The sequence below is a fragment of the Bison bison genome, unplaced genomic scaffold (assembly GCF_000754665.1).
Source record: "Bison bison bison isolate TAMUID 2011002044 unplaced genomic scaffold, Bison_UMD1.0 scf7180017864533, whole genome shotgun sequence".
Lineage (NCBI taxonomy): Eukaryota > Metazoa > Chordata > Mammalia > Artiodactyla > Bovidae > Bison > Bison bison.
The window spans coordinates 3,025,281-3,049,080 of NW_011495082.1; the positions used below are offsets into that span (position 1 = coordinate 3,025,281).

The 23,800-nt window shown below is 36.7% G+C and overlaps 1 protein-coding gene across 6 annotated transcripts in view; it reads right to left on the bottom strand.

Moving 5' to 3' along the window:
- The window catches only part of MEF2C (myocyte enhancer factor 2C), a 180,480-nt gene that overhangs the window by 86,715 nt on the left and 69,965 nt on the right, over positions 1-23,800 (bottom strand). For 2 of the 6 annotated variants that reach the window (XM_010831904.1, XM_010831905.1), the window contains one exon: positions 17,026-17,218. In XM_010831904.1, coding sequence (XP_010830206.1) covers positions 17,026-17,079 — 54 coding nt within the window. In that variant the 5' untranslated portion in view covers positions 17,080-17,218. Of the gene's footprint in view, positions 1-17,025; positions 17,222-18,987; positions 22,066-23,800 lie in introns of those variants that run through there. The other 4 variants (XM_010831903.1, XM_010831908.1, XM_010831907.1 and 1 more) reach the window with 3 other exon arrangements.

Below are 23,800 nucleotides of genomic sequence, written 5' to 3' on the forward strand. Positions count from 1 at the left end.
ACTCTTGCTTTTTCCACGATCCAGTGGATGTTGGCAATTTGATCTCTGGTTCCTCTGCCTTTTCTAAAACCAGCTTGAACATCTGGAAGTTCGCGGTTCACGTATTGCTGAAGCCTGGCTTGGAGAATTTTGAGCATTATTTTATTAGCATGTGAGATGAGTGCAATTGTGCAGTAGTTTGAGCATTCTTTGGCATTGCCTTTCTTTGGGATTGGAAGGAAAACCGACCTTTTCCAGTCCTGTGGCCACTGCTGAGTTTTCCAAATTTGCTGGCATATTGAGTGCAGCAATTTCACAGCCTCATCTTTACCAGCTGCTGCTGCTAAGTCGCTTCAGTTGTGTCCAACTCTGTGCGACCCCATAGACAGCAGCTCACTAGGCTCCTCTATCCCTGGGATTCTCCAGGCAAGAACACTGGAGTGGGTTGCCATTTCCTTCTCCAGTGCATGAAAGTGAAAAGTGAAAGTGAAGTCGCTCAGTCGTGCCCGACTCTTAGCGACCCCATGGACTGCAGCCTACCAGGCTCCTCTGTCTATGGGATTTTCCAGGCAAGAGTACTGGAGTGGGATGCCATTGCCTTCTCCCATCTTTATCTACTTGCTTGTAATTCCTAAATCTAGAGTCCTACTCCTTATCTGTCTCCAGAAACCCAATGGATGTCCTCCACTCCTGTGTCTATCTACAAATCTTAGGAATGTCGTACTCCCAAAGCCCAAATTTCATCTTCAACCTCAAATCTGCTCCCCTTCCTGGGTCCCCGATCTCATTGTAAACTCAGCCACCCAAACTACAGACCACCGAGTTGACTGTGAACACCCCCTATCCCACACTCCTAAATAAATGTGTTGACAGGAAGTGTGGACTAGCAGACAGAAAATCTGACTTCCTGGTCTCCTCACTCCCCGCTCCCCCTTTTGTTAATACTTGTTTTACCTATCACCTTTTATTTTTTGTTATAGTTCTGACCTTTTATAACTTGCATGACTTTCCGGGTGATAACTGGCTTAATGTCTGTCTTCCACTACGCTGCACATTCCACAAGAGCATGTACCATTTTTATTTTGTCCACTACTGTACCCCAGTGCCCAGACAGCAGACATATGGGCAATTGTCTAAAAAGGAAAAACTATTTTGCTGTTTTTTAGGAATATCAAAGTGATATATGTTACATAAAACTGTGGAGACTTCCCTGGCTGGCTGCCCAGTCATTAAGACTTTGCCATTTAATGCGGGGGGTGTGGGTTTGATCCCCAGTCAGGGAGGTAAGATCCCACATGTCACGGGGCCAAAAAACACAAACATAAGACAGAAGCAATACTGTAACACATTCAGTAAAGACTTTAAAAATAGTCCACATCAAAAAATAAAAAAAAAAACAAAAATCTTTAAAAAAAGTTTGATAAAAAAATACTGTGATAGCTTTCCCCACCAAATTTTCATTAAGCAACTCATAAATGGAACTTTAAAAAGATAAACCTATACTTTAATAATGATTATATTCTGATATCACATCTGCATGGAAGGCAGCATGACAGAAAGAGAAGAACATGGGGTATGGATTCAAGGGATCCTAGATTTTAAGGCAGATCGGCTATTTACTAGTCATGAGAAATTAACTTCTTCAAATTTGATTTTTCTCCGAGTTTGACTTTTCATTTATAAAATGGTGATAGCGCCTACTCTTGGGGTTGCTGAGAGGATTATATAATATAACATATGTACAATATTCAGTTCAGTTAAGCTTTGCATTTAAAGTAGAAGCTCAATAAATCTGTTTTTATCCCTTTCTTGGTTGACTTATAGGAAATGAACTTACAAATATACCTGTCTTAGTGGCTCAGAGTCTACTGATCAAGGTTATTTGAAGATCTTACTACAGTCTTCCTGATAGAAAGATAAAACTGAACTATGGAATCTCCACTGATCATTCTTTGGAAAATACAGCATTTAGGTATTTACCAGCTGACATCAGCTAGTCAAAATCTACTAATATACGTTATTTATGCTTCAACTTGGATAATTTTTCTTTGTAATATCTGCCAATGTCTCACCTTCTATTTTATGTTTATCGATTGGCTTACTAAAAAGTACTTCAAATAAAATACAGCTAGTGTTTTCATATCTGATTATCATACTACTTTAGAAGCTTTTTTTATTCTGGTTCATTCAGATGAGTCATGATTAGGGATGAGCTAAATTAAGACTATCTTTTGGAATGGATAAAAATCATTACTATTAATTAGATTTATACAAAATGTCTTTTAATAATTCTCTAGATGTTTAGTCATGCAGACATACCTGCACATTGGTATTTGTTTAGTGAAATAGGTTACAGAGGCGTTCAGTGCAGAAGGCACTGACCCAAAATACTTTCATATATCGAAAACCACTTTTAATCAGACTTTCATGACCACAAACTGTAGGTGGAATGTCTCAATACAGTATGGTTTCTGTTGTACTCAAACCTCAGAATTTAGCACGTTACAACACTCACCATCAAAGTACATTTCAGCACAGAAATATCATTAAAGCCACTATTTGTGTTTACTTTTAGGTGCTCCTCAACATTTGTGTAACCAAATAGGCTGCTGGATAATGCATACTTATTTAATAATACCTGTCAAAAAAGTCAGTGCATATAGCTTCTTTTCATTAAAACTGCAGACTGAAATGATGATAACTGCATTAAAGCATTCAAGAAAATATCTTCAAAATCTACTCTTAATTGTGCTAAATTTAATTCTGTATTATGTTCATATTCTTCACAGCATACTCAAAATGTATTTTATAATGCTTTTTCTCATTGTTCACAGTTAGATAAAATTGTTTTTCAGCATTAAGCTTTCTTAAGAGAACTGGGATATTACTCTTCATTTAAAATATGCCACTCAATGACAAAGATTGCAATTCAGAGCTTTTACACTTAAATATAATAATGTATTGTAATGATAACATTTTTCATAAGTTAAGAATAGTTCGTAATGGGGACAAGTCCATTTCTACTTCAAAAACATATTCGAACCTTAGGTGACATGGAAAACTGTTTTTACAGTAGTTAGGCAAAGAGATGCTCTTTTCTAGTGTGACATCAATCAAGGTGCAGCAAGAAGAGAATAAAACCAATACTGTTTAAGTGGGCACTGAATTTACATTCAGTTTTCAAAATCAAAGAGACTTCACATGTAACATATATATGGAAAGCAAGACGACTCTGTAAACATTGAGCATTTTATGTTTTTTTCTTTACCTCTTGAAACAGTCCCAAATGTAATAATGATGATGTTTTATTAAGACATTTCAGTATTAAGTTGTATGTTAGCCTTGGGTTTTAAATCCTAGCGTAAGGGCAGGGATCACACATCTCATGCTGACAATTACTCTAGAACTTATTAGGTATGAATCAGGGCTTGAAATTAGAATTTTAAATTGAGAAAAGGCACATTAATTAATTATAGAAGTTTTGACAAACCTTTATTATGAGACTTATTCTAATATTGCAGAGTTGACTGGTTGTCTGAGTTTGCCTCTCTCTGAAGACCCCATGTCTGGCCTCACAAGACTGACCAATAGATACTCAATGAACGAATGGATTTTAGAATGGTGTTTTAAACTCTGAATGTCTCAATGAAATTTTCCACTAAAAGTAGATACTTTTAAAAACTTGTGTTTTTAATATATTATTTTTTCCTGAGGTAAGAAAAAAATAATTCAAAAAGTTCAGAAAAAAGTGGACTTTATTCTTGCCCTGATGACTCACCATGAAAGACAGACAAATGTGAAGGCAAAAACTAAATTTTACAATCACAGGAAACAAAAGTAAAGGGGGAGGATCTAAGAGTTCAAATGACTGCATTCAATTGAGCAAAAATTTACTGAACTTTCTAATGAGTTCAGATTTTTAAAGAACATGCGTTTGGCAAAGTATTTGATGAAATCCTCATCACAATACTATAGATTTGAGATTAGATGGTAGCAATTTAGATGGTTTAAATATGAATTAATCAACCAGTGTTAAGTTTAAAGACAGTCTCTTGCAATGGCTATGGAGTTCAGTAACTTTCCTGTCCGAGGCACCATTTTCACCATTGGTATAGAGGAAGATGTACCTGGCATGTTTATCAAATCTGCATACAAGACAAGCCCAGGTGATAACCCAATAGATGGCAGAGTCTCTGTCCATATATAGCTCCCTCTACACACTGGAAAGCTGGGTCACAAATAAGATAACAGAGATAATGTTAAAGACTTCACTTGTATTAAAAAAAAATAGAATCATGTAATCTCAGGTTGGAGGAAAACTAACGTGATAGCTGATTATGGGAAAAGGTTCTAAAGTTATAGTGTTTCACAGTGGGAATTAATTATCCTAATGATCTCTGTTAGCCAGCACTAACTAATCTTTGGTACTATATTCAGCTCTGAGAATTTTAAGAAGACATTAACGATACCGACAAAATAGAGCATCTATAGGATGGCAAACAAGTCGACATATGGTCTGAGAATAATTTTGCAGGAGAAATCATTGAAGGAATCTGGAATGTTTAAGCCAGAAATGCCAAACACTTTCCAAGAAGATCTGCAGACTTTGTGGCCATGTGAAGAGGCAGATGAGTTATTCTGTCTTATTCTATAGAGCAGAGTTAGCAAGCACTGCTGAAAATCATCGAGGTTCAACATACAGGGAAACCTAGTGATGAGAACTGTCTAACAGAGGACCTAGCCTCATGAAGTTAAGAAGCAGTTCTTTCCTGAATATGTTCAAGTAGGGCTGCATATCAAGGAAGGTGTAGAAGGCGTTCCTGAATTAAACAAGAAGCTGGACTAGAGATCTTTAAAATATTTATTCCAGATTTTAGATGTTCAGATTCTATGCCTAGGTAGCACAGACCTTCAGGTGAAGGGGAAGTTTAGAGTGAATGAAATATGATTTCCAACAGAATCTATTTCTGCAATTTCATTCTGCAGAATGCTTTATATTTTGGTTACTCAGTCTCGTCAATACATTACCATAATCACTTCTAATTTTCATATTCCAAGAAATAAAACTACATCACTTTCTTTTTGCAGTTAGAAGAGATATAAAAAAGACTCTAAAGAAGTGTAGTGGACAGTATTAAATTATGTATAGCACAGAAAAACAACTGTCCAGATTGATAAAATAACAAATTCACATTGTTAAAATATTTCGAAAGAAGCAGTATCTATACATTGTTACTGAAGCTCTGTGGTGTGGAAGCAAAAACATGGGAACTGAAAATCAAGTCTAAGCTCTGCCATGTACGATCCGTGTGCCCTTGGCCTTGGGGAAATTGTTTAACTTATCAGTCCCCCAGTATCCTCATCTGTAAAATGAAGGTAATAACAGGCATCCTACAGAGTAATGATGAGAGTTAAACTAAGGAACACACAGTGTCAGTGACGTGTTGACTGTGAAACATGATACAAGGTAGATAATATTTTTTTTCTGAAGTGTGAGGCTCAGTCACTTCTTGTTATAAACTGTAAAAGACTGCTCTCCTAAGATCTGCTAGCTTGTTTCACCGTCATCATGTTTAAGAGTTTCTCTCTCAACTAAACCTCAAGCTTCACTTGAAGGCTGGAACATCTCCTGTCTGCTCTTGTAAACTGAAGTCCCAGAACAACGCTTCACTCAATATTTGTTGAATGAATGAATGGATAGATGGATGGAATAATTACTCATTTTTTTTGTAATTCAAACTGAATCTCTATGCAAGCCCAAACTATGCTAATAGGAAGTTTGCCACTGAGGGAGAAAATTTCACATAGTTATTTTTCTTTCTTTTTGTCACATTAGCTTACAGTTTACTGTAAGTATGTTTTTAAACATACATTTGGTAAAAATGAATAGGAGAAAAACTGGATTGGGTCCAGTTTGTGTGGGGGCTTGTTGTGAAATTGGAGCATATATTTTTTATAACTTTTTAGATAAGAGTGTTGACTTTGGTGACTTTTTTCTAAGAAGTTCAAAGACTTTATAAGCTATCTTGCTACATCTGACAGCATCTCTTTGAAGTTATTATTTGGCATAGTTTATCATCCCCATTTCTCAGATGATACTGCAAACAAAGGCATGGATTGCCTTATTCCAGGGTCACAAAACTAGTCCTTGATGAACCAGAAATAGAGCCCTCTTCACACAACATCCATCTTTCTTCCCATTAGTTGGCGTTTCTTCCCTCTTTTAGATAACAGTGTGTTTTAGGGGCTGAAAGTCAGCACAGCATGGACCTCGACAGCCACTCATCAAGCATTGTACAACAAGAACTGTCAGCAATTCTGAGCAGCAGAAGAAACAGAGTACTGGCACAACTTATTAATTAGTATAAGGATAGCTTTCTAGGCTAAAGTGGAAAAAAAAGAAAAACTAAACTAGAATACTAACACTGAGAAGTTGGTTTCTAGGTTCTGACAATAAACCAAAGCTCCTTTTGTGTGGACTCCACAGTCACCTCTGTCCTCAGACCCCCAGACAGGACCGCCAAAGCCAGTGAGAACCACACGTATGCACTAGCGGGCACACACTTGTTCTATATTTATGGATGTTTATTTAAATTTCACAAAATGAGAAGCATTTTGGTTGGTAGCAAATACAAGCCTGTTTACAGCCGGAATAAAAGAGGTGGGTCTCTGATTTACTCACAGTCGATGTAAATAACAAGTTCTAAAACAGAGGACAAGTCCTGTGTCATTTCCTACAGGGCAGGGAAATTAGCTAGACGACTGGGTAACAGAAAGGGCATTTAATAATGAGTCTCCACGCCACACGCAGACCTCTGTTCACCCTCCCAATCCTGGCTCCATTCATAAAGTCACCTCAGGAGAACTTTCTGCCACATTTTAACGGTGGGAGTCCTTGCACCTTATAGGCAAGAATAAATGAAAGGAAAAAGACCTTCGGAAATAGCAGCTATTCACATTTATGAGAATAATGGAGACCTAACTCTAAATGACTTCAGATGTATTACCAAGGGGAGTAAGGGTGACTTTATCTATGGATCTCCGGTGTTTCTTCCCACCAATCAGAATTTTTCATCCTGATCTTAATTGAACTGCTCAATGAGTGGAGGACTTTTTACTCATTTCAACTCATAAAGTAACAGTAGTTTCATAGTTTGGGACTAATAAACCCAGCTACTTTTATTTTCAAAGTTTTGAGGTTTTATCAGGTTTTGTTTTGTTTTTCCCAAAGAGAGTCACGATGAATACTACTGTCATCTTACGAAAATATTTTAGATCCACCCCTCCTCACCCACAGCCTAGAGAATCTCTCCGCTTCCTCCCAGTTAAGGAAATGGAGTGACTAATGAGGAATGAGATGGGCAGTTGGCGGATACAATGCGCTCTCTAATCCAGAGAGCATCTAGGTCTTCCTCTGTGTTTAAAGGGTTAGCGATGGAGTCAAGAGTCTGCCACGACAATCTTTAATTGAAAAAAAAAAAAAGGGAAATGCCCTCTTAAATGCTCTTTTTCTTCCCCCGGCTTGTTCCTGACAGTAAGTAATGGTGTGACTGTTCTAAAGTCTTCCTCTTCAATTTTATTTTGTTTAATTCAGTCTGTCATTAGAAAGGCTTGCGAGCTTTAGGCCTGATGATTACTTTCGGTGGGAGGAAGTAGGGCCACTGCAGACTTGTGTTCTAGACAAGCGCTCCTTTATACAATGACGGGGCCTGCCACCATAAATGAAAGGCTCTTTAAAGAGCAGAGAGGGACTCTTTTAAGCAGAGTGCTACCATGTGCTTGTAACCCTCCAGCATAACTTGCGAGGATGAGACAGCAGTGTGTTCTGCTGCAAAGAGGACTATTGTCCTCGTTAGCCTCCAGCAAATTGAGCCCCGTTTCGCTGCAATGCAGTAGGATTTCCAAAGGGTTGCAGGCAATCCTAAAATTCTGAACACCACAAAAGGATTAAAATAGGGGGGCTCAGCGTATGGAATTTAGAACTCTACAGACCCCCTCACCCTAAGTCAACACCCCAACCCTCAGAACGGGCCTTTAAATCTTGTGCCTTGCACGCTATTTTGAGGAAGTGTAATAAAAGCATGGGGTTAAAATTGAGTATCTATTAGCAAATGCAGAGTCTGAGTTTTAAAACTTGTCATGGCTGATTTCTGATATATTTATATACATGGGGACAAGGAAGATGATAAGCTATAATGATTACACTTAGGATTTAAAAGATTTCATTGTGGTCCACTTTCAAGCTTAAGAATGTTTTGGATTTTAAAAAGAGACTAGATATAATGCAATATGTTTTACATTTTTTAATACGTGCTCTTGAGGTCTGCTTCGTTTCTTAAGAGGCTGATTTACATTCTAAATTCAATCTGCAGATGCAGTCATGAAACAAATACTTATTTCTCTTTATCTTGTATACATGAAATACATCATTTGAGTCTGAAAAGAATCAAATAAACCAGATTAATATTTTGGGGTCAAAAACATGTTTACTAGTTTAACAAAGCCAGAATGTACCTAAGGTAAAGGTCAAAGACTACTTCATTCCCTGCTGAGCAAATGCTCAGGAAGCACATTTGTCTATGTTTCCTGTCATAACAGGAAGAGTGTAACTTCTTCCTTTCCACAATGGCTTCAGTTTTACCTCCCAACTCCAATATTTTCTCCCTCAGGGCCTTCCAAATCAATCCTTGGAAGACAGAAGGCAGGAGGCTGTCTCCCTTGTAGTTTCCAAACAGTTACATTTGTTGAAATGTTATTTAAATGTTAGTGATTTCTTAAGCTAAGCTGTTCCAACTTAAAATTAAAAGTCAAATATCCAAACATTTAGAGCGGTTCTCTTATTCCTATTAGTGGTCCAACATATTTCAAAAGAAACACAAATACATATTCCATATTATGGGATTTCATTTACTTTAACTATGTTGTTATTTTTTTTTTCCCCCTTCCAAACAAAGTCATTATTCTTGGTGGGGGCGGGGGTTCCACCTGTCTTCAATAAGACTATCTGGGATGTAAGCTTTAAAAATACTTTTACTATAATAATTTTTGAAGGAGCTCATTTTAAATGAATAAATTACAATCTTAAAGGAAGTCTAGACTGCAAAGTACAAGGCTTTTGAAACAATTAGCAACATGTTCTTTAATCTACAGTTCGGAAGAAACTTCTTGGTTTATGACGTATATACGGTCTATTTATAATGTTAATATTTTTGGTGCTGGTTTCTCAGTAATACAATGTCAGAAAGTTTGTGCATTTGCAGAGCACAAGGGCATCTGCAGCACGCAGAATGATGTGTGCATGCACTCAGAGGTGGAAGGTGCTATTTGGTGCCAACTTGCACCCAGAGTGAGACACGATAAATATAAGCATTGAAATTTTTCTAAGTTACAGTTTTACATGGAAATTGTATGAGATACACAAATTAGAACTGAAACAACAGAAGTCTCGAAGCCCTCAAGTTCAGAGCTTAGTTTTTAAATCAGAGACAGAATTCAAGAGTAGACAGTTACCCTTTGCCTTATGAACATTTTGGGCTCTCCTGGACTTCTCACTAAAGTAAAAACTAATGCATAGTTACATGGCAGTTCAGATAATATCTTGTTGGCAATAAAGAAACAGATCTAGCTATAAAGTGTAAAATGGCCCACACCACATGGAATGTACAGAAAATGTACTGTGTCCTATCTCTATGATTCGTCTACAGAGCTGGGCGATCATTTGTGAATTGTTTTCAAACTGACAGGAACAGAACAGAAAGGAATGGCTTGATGTCACAGCTGTTAAACATACATCTGAGCTCTTTGGTTATACTTTCTTTGATTTGGAATCTTGCAGAAGTAGTTTGTCACTTTTCCCTTCTGGCTTTCTTTTTCAGTTAATTTCAACTCTCGAATAAAAACTTTTCCTCTTGGTGATTTTATGAATAACAAAAGAGTGACTTAATTTATATGCAGAGGTAACCTCTGAACAGGCACGCACAGGCTGCGTCAAAATACCTTGCGATCGAATTCTGAGGTGCACTGCTGTGTCCTAATGCATTGCCATGATATATCCTACTTTTATTTACTGATTCATTTTCTAAAATTAGTTTAATGAAAAAATTTAATATGAATTTAGCAGTGACCTGTTAAATGGTATTGAGGGAAAAGTGGTATCATCATCACCATCATGAGTTATTTCCAGGTTTATTCTGGATTTAGAGATTTAAAAAAACCCAACACTTTGGCACTGATTGAACTTTTTAATCACTTAATTTTAAAAAAAGGTCCCAGATATTCACCGTCTAACATGGATAATGCTTCTATTGTATTTAAAGCATAGTTTCCTCTCAAATAATTTGTATTTGCTTGACATGCATACAAGCAACTGGCAAGTCTGGAAGTTCTGTTTGTGAAGATGACAGAAGAAAAGTGTGCTCGGATGACTCTCTTCTAACTCTTGGCTTAGAATTTATCCAAAAAATATTTTCTTGAAGTAATTTATTTGTCTTTCTATGTTATCCAATTCCTCACATTTAAACATTGAATCTATCTCAACTTCAATAAATTTTATACTAGGTTAGTAGGCTGCAACTCTCAAGTTTAGCACCGTAAGTAGCCCTTTTATTCCCTAATATTCTGGATATTACCTTGAAGGAACATTACAGTAAAAATTCCATTGAAAATTTTAGTTAAAATTCTAAAAACCTAAAATAGAGAAAAACTAGGAAAATTAAGGAGTAAAACTTCGTTTTTTAAAAAAGAGTCATTTGAGAAAATCAACGCACCTTTTTTACAGTTTAGTTTAGAAAATATCAGGTTTAGTTTAAAAACCTCAGTACGTAGAAGTTGTCGGAGATTGCATCTATACTGAACATATTTCTCTAGTTTTCTTTTTTTTTTTCTGAGCCCACTTAAAATAATCATAAGTCATGTAAGGAAATGGAGATAGGGACATAAGAAAAGGGAAAAAGTTACAAAATGTAACAGCTATGACTAATCCCCTTTAGTCATAAGGGGATTCTCCTATTCTATTAGCAGGAGAATATTGCTAATTGTCTTTAATTTGTGCTCCAGATACTGCACTGATAATTACATGAAATTTTGTTTGCTAGCAAAAACTGTTATTGTGCCAGGTCTGATGAAGAAAAGAATTTAAGACATTTAATAATCTTTATGCCTTAACTTACTATATTAGGTCGTAACTGGGTTCTTTGGCAAATATTTCTCCCTGGTAGTCACTCAAATATGTAAATATCTTTTTTAGAGCAAGTCATACAAATAAATTTGGGTGTGTGTCTCTCCTATCCTCTCAAAGTGGAAAACTGAAATTTTTAAATACAAACACATTAAGTAAACAGGTTTAGGTTAAGCATGCCTGATTTTCATATATCTTTTTTCTTGATGTAACAGATATAACAGATTTCTAAGTACATTCTGTTTGCAGAAAGAGTCATATGAGGACAAAACTCATTTAAAAATCTGGCTGTTTCAGAAGCACAGTAACAACTGGTACCATATGAAGGAGGCTAAGATTATTGCCTAATTGATGAAGGTAACTCACAGGTAAGAACAAAAAATGCAGGTGGAAAAAAAAAAAATGCAGGTGGAGAGACTTGAAATTGTAGTGTGAGAATAAGCTGCAAGCTAGAAGTGATAAAAATGGTGACAAGTAGTTCAGAATAATTTGGTCAGGAACATACATTTGAAAGTCAGTCCCACAAGCATGAGAAATTGGGAAATTACTTCTCCCCACCCTTGGCACGAGCCCTGCCCTGCAAATGTTCTGTGTGATTTTTTTCCCTGTTCACTAGCCATTCTCTGTCATCCTGGCTCTTGCTTAGAAATGATTCTCTTACCCCTTGTTAGCTTCCAAAGGCTCCTTTGTACCCCAACTCTACTCTGTTTCGGGCTCCCCTGCTGGCACAGTGGTAAAAGAATCTGCCTGTCTGTACAGGAGAAGCAAGAGACTCGGGTTTGATCCCTGGGTTGGAAAGGACCAACCCACTCTAGTATTCATGCCTGGAAAATTCCATGGACAGAGGAGCTTGGTGGGCCATGGGATCACAAAGAGTCGTAAGCATGCATACAGGCTCTACTGTGTTCCACTTTTCCTTCCACCTCCCTGATACCCTTTCAAGCAGGTAACAATGCACTGGAAATGAAGGTTCAGGTACCATTCTTTAGGGTGCTTAGTTGTTTTGACAGAAATCACATTAACTATAATAACTAATGGTTCAAAGACCTCGAGTCTTAACAGGGATAACTAACAGGTAAATTTCTCGGGCACTCATCACGTGCTAGGTACTTTACAGTTATCCCCCAGTTTAATTATTTCAATGACCCAATGAAGCAGGTACTATTTTTCAATCTTCCCCTCTACTGATGAGGGAAGCAAGGCTCAGAGGGGTCAAGTTACTTGCTGGAGAGTCACACAGCTAGTAGCAGGCAGAACTCAGGCCAGAACAAGTTTTGTGTGTCTCTAAAACCTATGCTCTTCACCATGATATGCTGGATGCAGGATGATGTATGTAATGGGAGAAAGTAATGACATAAAGCCATTATCTTATACAGAACGCAGCATGAGGTAACTGAAAAACAGCTTACTTTGTTTTTGGATCTGAAAGATTTGGGCTCAAATCCTGGCCACCTCCCAGTGTTAACTCTCTGACTTCAAAGCTCTGCATGATCTGGGCCCTGCCTAGCATCTAAACCTTTTCTCTCGTCTCTCTGAAGTTACACACAGGAGGCTCAAGTAAGTTCCTTGGGGCATTCCTTTGACTCCTCAGCCAGCTCTTCCCTTTCTCAAGGAGCTTTGAAAACACTGTTCCCTCTGGAATGCTGTCTCCTGCCGAACTCTGAAACACCTCTTTGCTCCCATCTTTCAGCATTTCCTCAGGGAAGCCTTTCTCCCACCCCCAATCTAAATAAAGCACCTCCTGTTATTCTTTCATAGCATTTGGGTAGTTTCATTCATAACACATGTGAACCAAATTTTTGTTATATATTTGCATATCTCACGTCTGGTTCATCCGACTAGGCCCACAGGCCAATCCTGTCTGCCTCCTGTTTTTGCCAGTAAAGTTTTATTCAAACACAGACACGTTAAAATTCATGTACGTGTTGCCCTTTGCTGCTTTCACTCAAGGGTAGAACTGAGCATCTGAGACAGAGATTGCATGGTTCACAAGATCAAAAATATTTGTTATCTGGTCCTTTACAGAACCAGGCTCCTGACTTCTACAGCGGACAATAAGCTGAATAAGATTCAATTGGCTTATCGCTGAGCACTTCATGTTAGGCAGGTTGCAAACAAATGATATTTGCTGACTTAATAAATAAATGAATTATTCAGCTGTTAATGGAATTAATGAGGATTAAATGGAATAATAAATATGTAGTTCTTGGTACATGTAGCTACTTTAAAATTATTTGAAAACTTCTGGGAGACAAATTGACAATTCATGATTTTAGTTTTATATAGTAGCTTAAGAAATCACCTTGTTTAGGTTAGAGATTGAGAAATTAGTGCTTTTCATAAACTTGGAGACTCTGGAAAATTAAAAAAAAAACAAGCTGTTACTTTTTCCCTCCCCTAAACTATATTATGAATATAATCAGAGTTCCTGAAGTTTAGCTGTTGCCTACTGCCATAATGAAAAATAAAGTAAGGGCAAAATTCAATTTAAACAGACGGCCGCTCTGTTTTCCCACAGTTTTATTTCTTAATGATATACAACTTATCACATCAGCTCTGTAATATTTCATTTCACACTTTAAGTCAGTATTTCTTATTCTGTAAAAACACACCCTGTTCTGTATAGCCAAATAAACACCTGTGATGGCAGGGCAAGCTTTTACTGCTTCTGAGAAAAGATGACAGTGAGCTATTGTATGAGGTTCTATTAAGGAGTCTACAGTGGAGGGAAGCTTCCAAAAGGGCAAAGCAGTGAATGCTTTTCTTTTCAACATCTGAACATGCACTTTAAAGGGAGCCTATGTTAGGGGTGTCTCCTCACTTTGGACGACACGCGGTTGCAGATTTGCTGGTGCTGATTATTAGAAGTGACCTACATCTTCTAGGCTCTCTCCCAAATGGCTCTTGTGATCACTCTTGCAGTAGATGAGAGGCACGCAGATGACTATTTTTAAGTAAGATGGCTGTTTAAGACTGTCAATAGCCATTTACAATAATCACTGAAATATATACTAAAACATGGAAGTTTTCAATTTTACTAATTCTATTTAAGAGTACTGAATCACAAGGCCAACTGAACCTAAAGACTGAAGAAAAGACGACGTATGTATGTGCTAATGTGCTTAGTCATGTCTGGCTCTTTGCCACCCCATGGACTGCAGTCACAAGGCCAACTGAACCTAAAGACTGAAGAAAAGACGATGTATGTATGTGCTAATGTGCTTAGTCATGTCTGGCTCTTTGCCACCCCATGGACTGCAGTCTACCAGGCTCCTTGTCCATGGAATTGTCCAGGCAAGAAGACTGGAGTGGGTTGCCATTTCCTTCTCCAGGGGATCTTCCCAACCCAGGGATCAAACCCATGTCTCCTTGCATTGCAGATGGATTCCTGACCTTCTGAGCCATCAGGGAAGTCCTAAGTAAAGACTACCCAGATCCTACATTCTATAGAATAAAACCAAGGAATTCGTCTTCAGGATTAAAAAAGATAAGGCTAATTAAACTGAATTTAAATAAATTTTATTCTCTTAAAAGTTATTATTACTTCTAATATTGGTGAGAGTGATAGCAACTGTAGATGCAGCTATATTTAAATTATGAAGAAATGGTCACTTGTAGCTCAAAAGTTAGTGTTTTAACATTCTTGCATGCTTATATGAGCTTCGTATTTCTTTATAAAGCATAATGGAAGCTCATGACTTCAACCTGCAAAAACTTTCTTTTGTCTTTGTAAGCAAAAAGAAGATACAATAAATTTTATGAACCCCCATATTACCTGGTATTATTAATAAAGTGTAGATGCTAATTCATATATATTTTTGACTCTACCCCAAACAGGTGCTAGCCCAAACAGTAAGGTCTAAACAGTTAGTGGTATATGATGTTCAATATTTCAGTCTTAATTTCAATTTCAAGCTATAAATCAATTAAAAATACTGTGGGTTTTTTTAATATTGACAGAATTATTGCTTTTTGGCTTGACCCATAGCAATAAACAATGTTTAGGAAACACTGAAGGAATCCATCATAAATCTTAGCATTATTCATCCTTTAGCTCAATTTTCGCCAAAAATAGTTCAAGTCATATGTACCTTAAACACAGTAATTTAAAGGAATATAAACCTGAAAATCTCAAAAGTTTCTTTATCACTTAATGGCATATTGGCTTTGATGGCATAAATAACAACTTGCATTCATTATAATTTACACAAGTAGCAATAAAAAGTTTTAAAGCACAAATAAGTTCTAGTCTCACTTGAAGGTCCAAGAAGACAGAAAGGCACAGTAGGGAAGAAAGAACATTTTTATCTGGGGGAAATTACAGTCTAGCGGGGCTTCCCAAAGGCTGTTCTCTTAGCTTTCAATGGGCAACAGGCAAGACACTGTCCTCCCCCAGGGTCAAGGAACGTCTGTTCTGTAGGTTCCATTATCTATTGCAATGGTTGGAATCTGGCAGTACTGTCTCTTACAGCTGGTATCTGTTATTGGTTGCATCCATCCTAATGTTACAGGGAGGCCTGGGCGTGCTGCGATTCATGGGGTTGCAAAGAGTCGAACACAACTGAGTGACTGAACTGAACTGAATGTTAATTTAACATTAACAAACCACCCAACTATTCTTTTTTTGAAGAAAAACAAAAAATTTATTAATATTTCTGTATTCACAGGGGGCTTCCCTGGTGGCACAAACAGTAATGCAATGCAGGAGACCCAGGTTCTATCCCTGGGTCAGGAAGATCCCCTGGAGACGGGAATGGCTACCCACTCCAGTGTTCTTGTCTGAATTCCATGGACAGAGGAGCCTGGCGGGCTGTAGTCCACGGGGTCGCAAGGAGTCGGACACGACTGAGCAAATGACTTATACACTGACACTAATTCACAAGAGCTCACAGAAAAGAAATGAAACTCAAAGAAGCAGTTAGACACTGGAGCTTATATACTCTTTTTAACAAAGGAAAGATGGTTTGAGCTTAAAGGGATGATAAATCATGGGGAAGTGATTAGGAGATACATGGAAAACCAATGGAAAATACAGGTCACTTTAGTAAAAGCTTTTTAAATGCAGCTCCATCTTGGTCACACAGCTAGTCTTACTTCACCTAACTAAATCTGCTCTCCCCAAGCATGAAGAAAAATAGGGTCAAATCACAAATATTCATAATATACAAGTCTTTGCTGAATAGAGCACTTGGATGCGTAAAGTCTTTAGAATAGATTAATTGTACCATAAAGGTATCACTGGAGTTCTAAAAGCAAATAATAACATCAGGTGCCTCTAGGTTTATAAAACTCAAGGGTTTAAAGAAATGGTATGGATTAACTGGTGGTTCTTGCCTGTATGTTTGAAGGTGCTAATACTTTGTGGGGGTATCTTCTTTGTTGTTGTGAGCACAATGGTAAATATTTTGAATGTATTTCAAAGTCTCTTTCACTGTGAACAGAATGAAAACTATTTTTATACAGGATATTTAGCCCATATTATAAACCTTTAGGTGGAGGACCACAAAAGGCCTCATTCCCACGAATCTAAGAATATCTTTATTTGGTGATGTGCGCAGTAGAGCAATATTATACTTATTAACTCAATTATTAAACTATTTATGTTACACAAATGCAGCTTCCATTTAAAATTAATGTTGAAGCAAAAGGTGAATCATCATGAATGTGTAAAGTATAATTTTTACCCACAGGATGATTTTTACCCTGTACCTATAAGAGAATACTAGCACTTAAACAGACCGCATTTAACTCACTAAATCTTTTCTCAATGGATAAGCTCGAAATGCTTTCAATACCCTTAACGTATCTGGGAGGAAATGTAATAAACGGTCCATGTAAATAATAATTCCAAAAAAGTTTACCCCACTCACCTGTCTGTTACGTTCATCCATAATCCTCGTAATCTGAATCTTTTTTCTCCCCATAGTCCCCGTCTTTCTTCTCTCTCTCGTCCCTGAAATTATGTATTTTTTCCTTCCTTTTCTTTCTCTTTCCTGTTTCCTCCAAACAAATCTCCTTTTTCAGCACTTGCGCTGCTCAGTTCCCAAATTCCTGCATTCGTTCCTGCTGAACAAAAAACAAAGATCAAGCACGACTTTAATAGCAAGCCACTTTCATAAGAACTATCACATTCTATTTTTTTTTTAATTCTGTGGAACTAAACAAATCAAATGAACAGAAAGTAAGTATTTATTAAAAGTACATGATATATCACATGCAGGAGCGTATCAAGTAGAAATGGTTTGTTTTTATAATTAAAAGACTCTTGTAAGTAATTTAACAAGTCATTTAAATGATGAAAACTATTCTTTAAAGCCCAACACTTGAAATATATCTTTTGCAAAGAGTTTCTCAGTATTTTTTTAATGAAATTAGGTGACTATTTTTACCCTTCTGTTATGAAAAATTACCTAAATCAGAGAGTTAATGAACCTTTATGTACCTGTGTATGCTAAGTAGGGCAGCTAATTCATTTCTGAAGGGAAAACAATCTCATGTTTTGACAGCAGAGGTGATAACGTCCCTCGTTATGCAAATAGGATGGACTATTATGAAAGTGCTATTTGATATATGCAAATGTCAACTAATTTAAATCTAAATCCTTTAATCTTACTTTTAAAAAGTCACTGTTATGGGAACACTGTAAAAATAATGTGGGATATTTAATCTTACATAACAAGCAGCTATCAGCTGTGAGATCTCCTTTTCCTTTTGAAAGCCCTTAAGCTATATCTTGAATACAAGAATCAAAAAAGATAATCATTCACAGAAAAGAAAGAAATGGTGCAAAAATTAGAGTATTATTCCATTTATGACTATAAGCTGTCAGTCCCCTATTTTAAAATATTTTAAGAAGATCTATCATATCTTTTTGGGTAGTAAAATACAAAATTATATACTGGATATCTTAGGCCATGAAATAAAATGAGAGAAGTGATCATTGACAATGTAAGATAAATCCAGAGAATCCAGGGTATTGAAAGTATTCTTCTTTGTTTAAATTATATCTGAAAATATTTGAGTGAAAGTGAATTGCTGTGAAATGTGGAAGTTAAAAAAAAAGGCATTCCACAAATGGCTTCTTAATTTGCAAGCAACAGCTTCAATCATTTTATCCCTTTTCCCTCAAAGAATGCAAATACTTAACATGTTGCTCAGAGTTTCCCTGTTTATTTTAGTTGGTGTCTGACAACCGACCTGATAAATTCCCACATGTATTATGTAACATTAAGCCCATGTCCTGGCTATTTAATAGATTATCTGGCTCCAATTCAAAGTTATTGGAACAGGAATTGGAACTGTTGCACACTTGGTCTGATCACATTAGCTGTCTTTTGATTTCTTTAATTTAATTTCTAAATTCTTTATCACCTTGAATAAATTTTTTAAAAGTTTTCTGTGATTATCTAATTGCAGAAACTATTATGATATAATTAGTTCTGGTGGATTAAGTTCTGCTTAAATACTAAGACTATCCATTCTCTTTTTCCCAATGCCTTCTATGAAACTACAGCTCAGTTCTGCCTCTGAGAATATATATATATGTTGAGTAATTTCACGACCACACAGGGCTCATCAAAATGATTACTCCAGCGGTAATTTTGAATGTTGGAAGTAGTTCAAAGTTTTAGACTTATATAAATAACACACATTTGGACAGACAGGAAAAAATTAGCTACAAGATAACATTAAAAATTACATTAAAATACGAAAAATCTGCAAAGCACAACTGCATATTCACTATTGCCAAACATTGTCCATCTATCTATTTTTAGAGTCAGTCTAAAATATCACTCAACTGGACAATTTTCCTGTGTTTCCTACAGTCTTACCTTAGAAGCAAGCAGCACGTTAGAATGGTATTTCCCATGCATGTGCAAGACCCCAAAGAGACAAGCAGGCTTCCTCGGTCACAGAAAAGCCAACCCATGAATCCACAGCAAATGCATAAGGGACAATTTCCTTTCTTTCATTGAGCTGAGGCCGGTGGCACTATCGGCTTACAGGACTATGCCTGCCTAAGCGCTTATTCACTTTAAGGTGGAAGGTCAGGGTGAACAGATTAGAGAGTGGAATGAGGCGGGGAAGAGGAGAACCTCTGCAGATCCTGATTTCAAAATACAAATAACCAAATGAGTAGAGAAACATCCCTGGAGAAGAGTCTTCTCGGAAGGACAGAGTTCCTGATGAATCAAACTTAGAAGAGTTCTTCCATCTCACCACCCCATATTTCACAACTTTGAAACAAGGGACATTTCTTAAAAAGAGCAGAGCAAGGATTTTTTTTTTTTAATTCTTAAAACATAATGGGACATATTTGCCAGAAAGAAATGGTTTGTATCAATATGTGTAAATATATATCTGATTAAAGATGACATTAAATATATTTTCCTTTGTGAAATATACAAGGTAGAGAGAATGCAAGGTTAAATTTTAATAGCATTCAAATATCTTACTTCCCATAAAAATGAATGTGTCTTGAAGGGTGCTGCTTTTTGAACATTTCTGAAATGCAAAATTTGATATGATTAAGTACATATGCAGAAGAAGATGTGGTGATGATGAGATTGTTTTCATGAAGTAAAATGTGCTTTGGACTATTGGGCTTAAAGACTATTTGATTATGGGTCACCATGTTTCAAGGTTGTCAGTAAAAATTCAAAGAGTTAGGAAGGTCAGTAACAGCTCAGTAGCTGTTTTCTTAGCATAACTATTTTTTCAACCTGATTTTTACACAAAAATTATACTGCAAAGTTGGTTTCAAGAATTAGTTTCTAGAAGGCCTAGAGAGGCTGAAGAAGAGATTACATAATCTCATTAATCTGAAAAATTGCTTTGTATGTATATGAAGAAAAGGATATAACAGCTGAACGACATGTAGTAGTATTCGAGTTACACTGAGAACTTTCATTATGTACAATCAACCATAAGCTTAAAATAATTCCAGCAGCCTTGCCGCTACTTCTTTCCACATAAAAGAAGAATTCTTGGAAAATGACAGAGCTACAAAGAAACAATCAGTAATTAAAAAAAAAAACAACAGTCTACCATAGTTACACTCTATACTACAGTCTTCTGCATTTTTTTTTTCTTTTGCCAACCTAAATATAAGAAAAATAAAATCAGGCTGCTTACTAAAAAAAAGGGGAACTTCATTATGGCAGGCTTCTGTTCACTTTGAGTTTGGCATAAGCAGATAGATGAAGGCAAAGTGGTTTGAGACCCAAGGAGAGAAGGATTCTTGTGGACAGATGCTAAAAGCTCCTTCTCCCACCCGGGACTCTCTCATTTACAAACCAGTTCCCTTGAGTGACACACACCTCCTCCCCTCTTACCCCCCTCTTTCTTGCTCTCTTCCTCTCTCCCTCCCTCCCACAAATCCCTCCCAGTAACACAGAAGAATCTTGACAGAATGGCAGGAAACACGCACAGGCTGGTCAGGGAAGGATATGATGTCAGCAACCACGAACAATAAAAGGTGTAAAGGTGCTTCCTTCCCTAAACTGTTCCAGAAGTGTAAAATGGGAACCAAAACTCTTCACTTCCTTCTCTGAGCAGAACTGTCTGAGGGTGCTGGGCTGCACACCCCACACAGGGAGGCCTTTGAGAGGTTCAGATAAGGGACAAGCAGAGAACTCCAGACACGGGACAACATTTCTGACTCCTATTTTTAAGACACCTGAGGGGAAAAAAAATCCATTTCAGCTCTAGGTTAGTATTCTGTCTGACTGCGGGAAGAAATAAAAATAAGAAGATAATTAAGTTCATTTTGGTGAAGTAGGAGATACACAGCAATGACCATTTACCACGCCTCACCAAAATCATCTTAACACAGCTCATGCAGCCATATAACCTTAATTCACTCCCTCCAGGCACATGAAGGATTCTATACAGGCAAAGAGCCAAATGGATACTTTATTTATTTATTTTTTTGGTAATTGTGAAAAAAATCAGTGTTTGTTGGAAAATACAAAATACACAGATTACTTCTTTGCCTCCATTAAAAAAAAAAGATATAGTGAGGTGGGGAGAGGAGAGATACCTAAGTTATTGAAATTTTCAAAGTTCTTAACAAGAATTCAGATTAAGAATCAAAGTAACTAACATAAACTTTCAGTTATAGTGAAACTATTTATTTTAATCTCATCACTATTAGGTTCTTTCTAACATGGAAATGGCAGTCTACCATAAGATTTCTGTAGGAAGAAAACCACATATCAAGTGGATCTGAGTCATCTTCAGATTTCAATCATCTTCCCACAACACTTTGATTTAGAAATTAAACATAACCTTCAGTTTTATGTTTTGATCTTAGAGTGAGACTGCCATGCCACATTAAAAGATGTGGGAAGAAATTAATTCTCTGCTGCTAAACTTATCTTTGCAAAGCATGTATTTTGCTACAATAAGCACAGTGCAATCACTTAAATAAAAACAGCCTATGAATAATGATAAAACATTAAAAAATGTGATGTCAGTTTGCAATGAAGAATTCTGTTTTTCTTTTACCCACATTAGCAAATAACTTTTTCACTGACTCACGTTTTCACTGACATTAGCATCTTCATAAAACGTTTTGAAAACATTCAGGGCTGAAAACCAAGCATGCTACATCATACAAGAAATTATATGGTTAAATAAATACAAGCTGGTTACTTAGCAAAGGACAAAAATGAACATAAGCCTAGTTGCTTCAAGCCTCCTATTACTAATTCAAACAATTAAATGATACATTATTATTTTAAGTGGAAAACGTTGCTCATTATGCTGCATCTAGATACATTTAACTTTCTGCTTTATGATGTATTTGAAAGACATATGAGGCCTTTAATTATATTCTGGTTAAAAGGAACAAGTAGAACTTTCACTTTTTTCTCTTAAGAAGTATTCTGAACTTCAAAAGTGTTAGTCACTCTGTTGTGTTCAACTCTCTGCAACTCCATGGACTGTTGCCTGGCAGGCTCCTCTGCCCATGGAATTCTCCAGGCAAGAATACTGGAGTGGGTAGCCATTTCCTCCTCCAGGGGATCTTCCTGATAGAGGAACTTCCAAAGATATTACAATAATTACTAATCTTATTGTTAGTCAACTGTGTGATGTCTTATGAGCTAAGGAATATTCCCTTGGTCTTGAAAGTTATTCCATTTCTCTCTAAGTTTACCATGTATTATATAGAATGCTATATTATCCTAGGTATGAATGCAAGCTGAGCTCATTCTGACGACACATAGCTAAGACATCCTCTTAAGGATAACAAATTTACCCATTCTTCTCCACCTGCTAAGTACCATCATGCCAAACTAAAGTTATTTTTTTTATTTATTCCAAGTTAATATGATTAATTTTGAGTCATTTTCAAAACAGTAACATAATGTCACACATACAGATAGTAAATAATGTCAACTGTCTTTCAGCTCCTCACACCCGCCATGCTCCTTCCTACCACAGGGCCTTTGCATATGTAATTCCTTCTTCCTGGAATGTTCCTCCCTCTCCTCTGTGCCTCCTTAACTTCTTCCCTTCCTTTCTGACTCAGCGCCCGTTTCACCTCCCAGAAAGCACTCCACACTCCTGATCACATCAAATGCTCCTGTGAGGGCTCAGAGCACCATGCCTTCCTTTGTGGCATGTCATAATAGAAATTCTGTCTGCTGACTTCCACAACATCTGTGGGCCAAGTCTGGCTTGCCTGACTTTTGCATTCTCAGTTTCTAGCCCAGTGCCAAGCGTACAGTGGGAGCTAATAACTATTGGTTGATTAATGAATTAATTCATTAAGATTTTTATCTCTCAGGTCTTTATCACTATTTTGAATGACTACTAAGAACATTTTTCATTTATACATGAAGAAGACTCACTTAATCTTTCATTGTATTTATATAGCATCTCATATATGGAATAAGAGATTCTGAGAAGTGAGGCTGATTACAGACTAATAATTTAATCACTTAGAACCACTGTTTGTTCCCCTGCCTTACAAAACAGCTGGGAAAGACTTCTTCATCTTTAGGACAGTGTAATCATTAAATGTAGTACTGTAGGTGAAGGCTAGGTCCAAAGTAGGACTGAGAACGTGGCTTACTACTTTTAAGACTGCTTCAGCTTTGAGGCAAATTGAAAGTTCTGTACAATGAGGTTATCAAGTGAACCATGTAATCTTTACTTATACCATGAAGACCTCACTTTGCAGAGATGATGATGGGCAACTTCTGAAGGTAATACCTCATTTATCCACTAGCAATAATCATTATATGAAGAAAAATTTACAGTGTTATAAAAATTAAGAAGCTTCTCATAAGTATCAGTCATGGAAGAGCTTCAGGCTGCAAAAGTGGAAATAACTAGGGAAATATATCAATTTTCCCAATGACCACGGCTGCTGAAAACTCTACATTAATGTTTCTAGTCCTACTTTAATATCTTTCCCCAAGGACAAAAGGAGATGAAATGTATGTCAGAAATATAATAAGGCTAAAAAAGAACTCATTTTGAAAACCCCTGCAATTAATTTAGTAAGTGGGCCTAACCTGCCATTATCACTGATATAAATCATTTTATTTACACAAAACTAGAATTTAAGAGACAGAAATCTTTAAACAACTGTATTTCATTATAAACAATTTAATAAACACAAGGGAAGCACAG